This window comes from Camponotus floridanus, unplaced genomic scaffold (assembly GCF_003227725.1).
Source record: "Camponotus floridanus strain SB8 unplaced genomic scaffold, Cflo_v7.5 scaffold17, whole genome shotgun sequence".
Taxonomy (NCBI): domain Eukaryota; kingdom Metazoa; phylum Arthropoda; class Insecta; order Hymenoptera; family Formicidae; genus Camponotus; species Camponotus floridanus.
In genome coordinates, this window is record NW_020229292.1 from 858435 (window position 1) to 868046 (window position 9612).

The 9612-nt window shown below is 25.2% G+C and overlaps 1 protein-coding gene and 1 pseudogene across 1 annotated transcript; both read left to right on the forward strand.

The window, feature by feature from the left end:
* Positions 1-35: 35 nt before the first annotated feature.
* LOC105248337 (lysosomal aspartic protease) lies at positions 36-3302 on the forward strand. Its single transcript, XM_025407338.1, has 8 exons — positions 36-252; positions 1153-1373; positions 1664-1782; positions 1906-2105; positions 2374-2496; positions 2561-2705; positions 2868-2960; positions 3034-3302. The coding sequence occupies exons 1-8, from the start codon at positions 203-205 to the stop codon at positions 3190-3192; spliced, it is 1110 nt and encodes a 369-aa protein (XP_025263123.1). The 5' UTR covers positions 36-202; the 3' UTR covers positions 3193-3302.
* Positions 3303-5323: 2021 nt separating this feature from the next.
* LOC105248321 lies at positions 5324-9230 on the forward strand (annotated as a pseudogene).
* The last annotated feature ends 382 nt before the right edge of the window (positions 9231-9612 follow it).

A 9612-nucleotide genomic window follows, 5' to 3' on the forward strand; every position in this document is an offset into this window, starting at 1 on the left:
TAGGGGCACGCGATCATATACATATATAACGCTGTGTTCGAAAATCTATACAGTGTTAAGAGAAGTATTAGTAAGCGACATCACTTTATTTTTCTGTATATCTGGTCATATAGTGTCCAAAGAAACTCGACGTTCAAATTTTCACGAATTGAGATTTAAATTGTAAATAAATTCGGAAAAATTTCGTCTTTTTGTGGTAGCAATGATGCTCCTTGTAACGGCCGATTTGGTTATAATGGCGCATTTGTACAGGTCAGTATATATTTTATAATATATTATATATTAGCAATAAAGATCAAGATTATAGAGATCGATTTTTTTCTCGTAATCGCATCCGATTTCTTGGATAAATGCGTAGCTAGTGCAAATGCAAATAATGCTTCGACACAAATTGGATAAAATTTCTTTGGTCAAAACGTATATTTTTATTTATTAGTCAAAGAGTAGATAAGAGAAGAATATTTTTGAAAAGTAATTCTCTTTGTTCTTTCGTAACGTTCGTTTTTGTCCACTTTGATTTTACCTATATTTAAACGACGACATTGACATAAATATTGTGATTGGAGGTTAAATCACCTAATTGTGAGTTATTTACACGCATTAGATCCGATTATAAGGTATAATGAGTTCTTTTGTATTATTTGTTTACTTGACATTCTCTGTATCCTATTTTTATTACACAGTTGTTGCTTTGACACAATTACTTCTTTTCAAATTACTTCTTTGTATAAAATTACATGCACAATTCTCATTAATAAAAAATTAATATCCGTTAAATTATATGATTTATATAAGACTGGGATACAAATTAAATATTACTTTAGAAATGTGTATATGTAATATGGGGATCATATAATTTAGAAAGATCATCGAATAAATAATAAATTTCTGATATAATTACATTAAATACATAATGTACCTTTATGGTAAATATGTAACTTTATAATTGATTTCTAAGATGTTGAAAATTTATGTAGACTTTCATGATTTATATTGGGTCTGAAAATATCTGTTAGTCATATCAAATAAATGTGATAAATTTATTTTATACATATATGTTTGCAAGTTTTTATATATATATATATATATATATATATATATATATATCACGGAATGTTCTTTATATTATTTCATGATTTCATTGCACAAAAGGAATTCCATTCAGCAACCTTCGAAAAAAATTGATATCGACTTACGAAAAGTTCGTTCATTGAATGATAATCTTCCTTCAGTACTTTTATCCAATTATGAAAACATAAAGTACTATGGCAATATTACCATTGGAACTCCGCCACAAACATTTAGAGTGGAATTTGGTATTGGTTCCTCAAATCTTTGGATATTCTCTAAAAGATGCAACATCTCTGTTTGTTGTAATTTATTTGTATATACATATACGCAATAATATATTTGTGTGTGTATGTGTGCTTGCGTGTGTTTGTGTATCTGTGTGTGTTCCTAAATGTTTTCCTAAAGAACGATACTGATTAAATGAAAATTATTTAATAAATGACCAATAAAACTACACACACGCACACACACACACACACACACACACACACACACACACACACACACACATATAGGTTTGAAAAATATATATATATTTTTTTAATTCTTTCTAATATTGCTAATTTGTGATATTATTGAATATGCCTTACAGTAAAACATAATCAATATGATAGTACAAAATCCAGCACATATATAGCAAATAGTTCTTTATTTCATATGAAATACTTCGATTATGATATAAAAGGAGTCCTATCTACTGATATAGTGAATGTAAGTCATCATTAAACAAACCAATTTAGTTACAACTATCGTAATTTAAACATTTCTTAAGCAATTATATTGTTTTTTCGTTCGGCGATAACGATATATTATTTCAACACAAATTTTATTTAGATTGCCGGCCTCATTGTTCAGAATCAAACATTTGTAGAAGTGAGCGACATTTCAAACAATTTATTTGATTCTGTACCATTTGATGGTATCTTAGGCTTGGGTTATTCCAGCAAATCTGTCCATAGAGTAACGCCTGTCTTCGACAACATGATTGCACAAGGTCTGGTATCATCACCCATTTTCAGTTTTTATCTAAATAGGTACATATCTTCTCTACTTAAGAACAATACATATCTCTAAACAAGAATTTTTATTAAATAAATATTATATATATACATATATATTACATCTGTATGTATATTTATATTTATTTTAATATTAATTTATTTTAAAATTAAATTTTTATTATTTCTATATTATTACAATTTTTTAATTAAAATAATATTTATATTTTTATATTAAATATAATTTAATCTTAATTATCATATACATACATACGTATATATAAAAAGTATGCAATTTGTGCAGAGACACTTCAGTCGAGTTAGGTGGTAAATTGACATTGGGTGGTTCCGATTCTGCTCATTACGATGGCCATTTAACATATATTCCTATTAGTCAGAAAGGATACTGGCAATTTAACATGGATAAGTACGTTAGTTTTTAAAATACGTTAATTACGTTTCAATAAATTATTAACGTTATCGCTTTGTAGAATCGTAATAAATAATATCAATCTGTGCAAAAAAAGCTGTGAAACTATCATTGAAACAGATGCTGCTATAATAATTGGACCAGAAAAAGATATCAGATTTATTAATGAACTTATTGGAACTAATAATTTGCATGGAGAGGAAATAGTAAGTAAACAATTATATCTTTCCTACACAAAACATGTAGTTTTTGATAAATAAAATATAGAAAGTTAATATAGTGATATTAATTCACGTTTCGGTTAAATGCACTTAATATATTTATTAAATATTATTAATTATTAATTTAATATTATACTTTGTATATAGGTGAACTGCAGTCAAATTTCTGAGTTACCTACAATCCAATTTATTTCGGGTGATAAGGCATTCAATCTTACCAGTAAAGATTACATCTTTCAGGTAAGTAATATAGGTAAATTGTTTAAATTATTTAAGTATAAGAAGTTTACATTGTATATTTAATTCCGTACAGCACTTAGATGTTATTACTAATGAAACTATATGTACGTGCGGCTTTCTGGGATTAAAGATACCTGGAATAAAATGGATTCTAGGCAGTAGTTTTATTGGCCGCTACTACACCGAATTTGATATGAAAAATAATCGAGTAGGATTTGCTTTGGCGAAATAAATATTAACTATTTTCTCTAGCATTTTTCAAAAATATACATCTTACAAAATAAAAATATACATAATGTGCATTTATGTACATTTGATAGCATATTCTGTAGGTTTTGAATAAGTCACAATAGTCTTGAATTAAAAGAATTTTATAAAATATTATTTTATATAATTAACATAACTTTCATAATAATTATTCAAACTTAACGAAATATGTAAATGTATTCGAAGACTGTGCATATCTCAATTTTTGTTTTAATCTACAAAAACATTCATCAAACAAAGAGTTATACATGCAAAAAATTATATATTATATAATATACACAATTATATAATATATAATTATATAATATACACAATTATATAATATATAATTATATAATATACACAAAGAGTTATATATTATATAATGTACATATATGTAGACACAAATGATCAAAAGGCAAAGTGACTATACAATTTTTACTTTAGTAAATAAAACAGAATGTAGAATAATTAAAAATCTTAATTTTTCAAAAAGACGACGCCCGATTATGTCCCAAAACAAAACAAGAATTCATCAAAATATATAATTAATCTTTCTAAGTCATATTTCCATATGTATTTTATTATCTATCTTTTAAATTATTTGTTTAGTTTTTGATAAGAAAAAAAATTCAATCTTTTCCAATCGCCAACCAACAATCGTATATCTATTCGTATGTATGTACTAATATTAATTTTTGCATAATTTGTACATAATTGTGTCTTAATTTTCAACAGTCCATTATTTTATTGAAAGCAACTGATATGAGCTTATTGCTAATTAGAATGCTAATTTTTGCGAACAACGTATGACTTGCTAAGTTGATTTTTCAAGGTTGTCTAATCGACATAATATATTCTTCCGAAATATTGATTGCTTCCTCATCAATCATGCACATATTTAATTATTTATTTTAATACAATTTGTGTTAATTAAAAAAATGTTAAATAAATTAATATTTTTAAATTTGATTGATCGTTAGGATCTGTGTTTCTAATACCCGCAATTGTATATATAGTTTGCATGTCGATAAACGAGATCTCTAGTAACTGAGTACAGAAAGAAACTTGTCAGAAATTTTAAAACCATCGCTTTCGCTGGCTCGTGGTGACCGTGACGCTTTTCGTGTTGATCGTCACGGAAACTAAAGATAAGTTCATATACGAGTATACATTGTAACGTATGTGTCCGTTACATATCGATGCGATAAATATTGAATTTAGCTTTTAATGATCGATTTATTATAACAAATAATATTAACAATTATCACAATTAATATACTCAATTATATACTTAACAAATATTTGTTTTAATAATAAAAGAAATTACAATTTTTTATCCTATAATTTATTTATTATATGTTATTTAATTATACATTGATTTTTATAATATATTTAAATTATCTTCATAATAATGTTTCTTACTATTGAAAATTATCTTGTTTCGAGAAATTATTCACATATTTAAAAAAAAATTTGTTTCCTTATTAGAGATTTAATATATCTTTCATAAATTTTATATTGTTGCATTTTCTTCAAATTTACCTATTATATGATAGAATAGATGTATATATATAGTATAGATTTATAAGTTTTGTAGAGTATTTTTTTTTTAAGGCTAAAATACCCATATTAATATTATCCCTAAGTTAACATAACAAGTTCATAGCAAAAATGATGAAATTAATGGATATTCAAATATATATATAATATATATTTCAAGATAATGTATATTTCCTTTCCTCTTTAAAAACCTAAAAACTTCATAAAATAAAATGGTTTACAATTATATAATTTATCCACACAGAATTAGATAAAAAAATTTTGATCAAATATTACTTTTTGAAAATTATCTACCGTAAAATTAATGATTCGCGATTGTCTGTCTAATTGATATAAATAATGTTCTTTCGAAAGAATTGTTTTTTATTATTAATAATGAATTTAAGAAAATAAATGTTCTTAATTAACGATGCACAATCATGCAAAATATGTAATATATTTAAATTAAATTGATCGATGGAAATCTATCATGATTTTTCGAATTTCGCGCGTTCTCTCCCTGTTCAAGCAATCATAGGGGCACGCGATATCATATATAACATTGTGCTCGAATATCGATACAGTGTTAAGAGGAATGTTTAGTAAGCGACATCACTTTATTTTTCAGTATCTGGTAATAAAGTGTCGAAAGAAACTCGAGATTGAAATTTTCACGAATTGAGGTTTCAGTAGTAAATAAATTCAGAAATATGTTTCGCCTTTTTGTGATAGTAACAGCGCTTTTTGTGACGACGGACGCATATGTGGACAGGTCAGTATATATTTTATAATATATTATATATTGGCAATAAAGATCAAGAGATCGATTTTTTTCTCGTAATCGCATCCGATTTCTTGGATTAAATGCGTAGCTAGTGCAAATGCAAATAATTCTTCGACACAAATTGAATAAAATTTCTTTGGTCAAACGTATATTTTTATTTATTAGTCAAAGATAAAAGAAGAATATTTTTGAGAAAGTAATTCTCTTTGTTATTTTATACCGTTCGCTTTTGTCCACTTTGATTTTACCTATATTTAAACGACGACGTTGACATAAATATTGTGATTTGGAGGTCAAATCACTTAATTGTGAGTTATTTACACGCGTTAGGTCGGACTATAGGTATAATGAGTTGTTTTGTATTATTTTTTTACTTGACGTTCTCTGTATCCTGTTTTTAATACGCAGTTGTTGCTTTGACACAGTTACTTCTTTTTAAATTATTTCTTTGTGCGAAATTACATGCACAATTCTTGTTAATAAATTAATGTTCGTTTATATGATTTATATAAGACTGGGATGCAAATTAAATATGTAATATTTTAGAGATGTATATGTAATATGAGGATCATATAATTTAGAAAGATCATCGAATTCATAAATTTCTGATATAATTACATGTAAGTGCGTAATGTACTTATATTGTAAATATGTAAGTTTATAGTTGATTTCTGAGATGTTGAAAATTTATGTAAACTTTCATGATTTATATTCGATCTGAAAATATCTGCTAGTCATATCAAATAAATATAATAAATTTATTTTATACATATATGCTTGCAAGTTTATATATATATATATATATATATATATATATATATATCACAGTATGTTCTTTATATTATTTCATGATTTAATTGCACAAAAGGAATTCCATTCAGCAACCTTCGAAAGAAATTGATATCGACTTACGAAAAGTTCGTTCATTGAATGATAATCTTCCTTCAGTACTTTTATCCAATTATAAAAATATAAAGTACTATGGCAATATTACCATTGGAACTCCCCCGCAAACATTTAGAGTGATATTTGATACTGGTTATGCAAATCTTTGGATATTCTCCAAAAAGTGCAAAAAAATCCATGCATGTGGTAAGTAATTTATTCATATATACATGTATGTAATAATAATAATAATAATAATAATAATAATAATAATATATATATATATATATATATATATATATATACATACATACATATATACATATGTATATTATCTACTATTATATTTTTAAATATAATCTTAGAACATTTTAGATATTAATAATAGATATACAAATTTAACACTTAATATTATAGCATAGATATTACAAAGGTAAATTTTGGAATTTGCATGCATAAATTAATTTAAACAATTTATCACGTTCATTCTCTAAAAATAAAAACAAGTTTTGATAAACAGTGATGATTGATAACTCGACAAAAATATTTATATATGTAATGATTCCTAAACATATATAATACTTTATGAAAGAAAATTGTATATTTATTATAAATTAATAAGACAACATCATGAGAAGAGAGAGAGGGAGAGGGGGGGGGAGAGAGAGAGAGACAGATTGTCTTCTTAATGTGTGTATGTATTTAAAATCTTTCTAATGTTACTAATTTGTGATATTACTGAATGCTTTACAGTAAGTCGTAATCGATATGATAGTACAAAATCCAAAACATATATAGCAAATAATACTTCATTTCATATGAAATATTTCAATTACCATATGGAAGGATTCCTATCTACTGATATAGTGAATGTAAGTCATCATTAAACACGCCAATTCAGTTATAACTATAATCGTAATTTAAACATTTCTTATGCAATCATATTGTTTTTTCGTACGGCGATGACGACATAATTTTTCAATACATTTTTTGTTCAGGTTGCCGGCCTGAATGTTCAAAATCAAACATTTATAGAAGTGAGCAACCACCAAGCGTCAATCTTAAAACGTTTATTTCATTATGCACCAGTTGATGGTATCTTAGGCCTGGGATATTCCGACACATTTGTCAATAGAGTAACGCCTCTCTTAGACAACATGAATGCAAGGTCTAATATCATCACCCATTTTCAGTTTTTATCTAAATAGGTACATATCTTCTCTACTTACGAACAATACGTATCTCTAAACAAGAATTTTTATTAAATAAATATTACATATATACATATATTTTACATTTCTATGTATATTTATATTTATTTTAATATTAATTTATTTTAAAATTAATTTTTTATTATTTCTGTATTATTACAATATTTTAAATTAAAATAATATTTATATTTTTATATTAAATATAATTTAATCTTAATTATCACATACATTCATACATGTTACGATATAAATATATGCAATTTATGTAGAAACACTTCAGCCGAGTTAGGTGGTAAACTGACATTGGGTGGTTCCGATCCTGCTCATTACGAGGGCGATTTCACATATATTCCTATTAGTCGGAAAGGACACTGGCAATTTATTATGGATAAGTACGTTATTTTTAAAATTACGTTAATTATGTTTCAATAAATTATTAACGTTATCGCTTTGTAGAATCGTAATAAATGATGTCAATCTTTGCGAAGAAAGCTGTGAAACTATCGTTGAACTAGAGAATATGTTTATACTGGGTCCAAAAAAGAAAATTATATTTATTAATTCCTTTATACAATCTGCAGTAAGTTAACGATCATATGTTTTTTTACAAAACACGTAGCCTTTGATAAATAAAATATAAAAAGTCTGTATAGCGATAAAAAATAAATATTAGGTACGTTCAAATAAAACATAAACTTCTATAAAACAGCGATATTAACCTATGTTTCGATTAAACGTACTTAATATATTTATTAACTATTATTAATTACTAATTTGATTTTATCCTTTTTTTAAAGATGAATTGCGATCAAATTTCTCAGTTACCTACAATCCAATTTATTTTGGGTGGTAAAGCATTTAGTCTCACCGGTGAAGATTACATGTTCCCGGTAAGTACTATAGCTAAATTGTTTAAATTATTTAAGTATAAGAAGTTTACATTTTATATTTAATTCTGTGCAGGATACTTTTCATAAAACTATATGTATAAGCGGCTTTGTAGAACGTGACTGGCATGAAAAAAATTGGATATTAGGCAGGATCTTTATTAGTCGCTACTACACAGAGTTTGATATGAAGAATAATCGATTGGGATTTGCTTTGGCGAAATAAATATTAATTATTTTCTCTAGCACTTTTTGAACATCTTTTTATACATCTCACATAATAAAAATGTACATAATGTGCATTTATGTACATTTGCTGGCATATTTTGTGAGTTTCACATAGTCCTGGATTAAAATTGGGTACAAAATATTATTATATTTTTAGATAGCTAACATTACTTTCATAATAATTGTTCATAACAAATGAGATTATTAATGAGATGTTTAAACGTATTTGAAGACTGTATATATCTTTAACTTCTTTTTTAAACGTCTACAAAAACATTCGAATAAAGATTGATATATAACATATATTTTCGTTAATGTAATTGTAATGATTCGATATGGTTTCATGACTTCTTTAAGTTTTAAAACAATTAAGTTTATATTAAATATAGTATCATCCTCTTAGAATACAATTGTAATATCATTAATCTAAATAACTTTTCTTACTATCATATCACTCATGTTAAAAATAAATTATAATTAAAAAGGACGAAGTAATTTTTATTGCGTTAACGTATGCAGACATACTGTTGCTCAAACTATACACTTTGACGAGTTTATTCATTATTACGCAATGAAACAAGAAAATATTTATCAATAATATGTATTACTATAGAATTATATAATATAATTATGTAATATAATTATGTAATATAATTATATAGTATTATTAGATATATTTGATAAGTTATGTATATAACATAATAGCGTGTATAAGTATAAATATAAGTAACAGTATATTTCATAAAATATAAATATATAAATGTATAAAAATTATAAAAGTTTTATATATACACATAAGAGACAATACATATGTAGATACAAATGAACAAAAGGGAAAGTGAATGTACAATTTTTACCTTAGTAAATAA

Coding starts and splice junctions, on each gene's coding strand:
- LOC105248337 (XM_025407338.1), top strand. CDS start 203: ATGATGCTCCTTGTAACGGCCGATTTGGTTATAATGGCGCATTTGTAC. Junction 253..1,152: donor ATAATGGCGCATTTGTACAG/GTCAGTATATAT, acceptor ATTGCACAAAAG/GAATTCCATTCAGCAACCTT. Junction 1,783..1,905: donor TATCTACTGATATAGTGAAT/GTAAGTCATCAT, acceptor AATTTTATTTAG/ATTGCCGGCCTCATTGTTCA.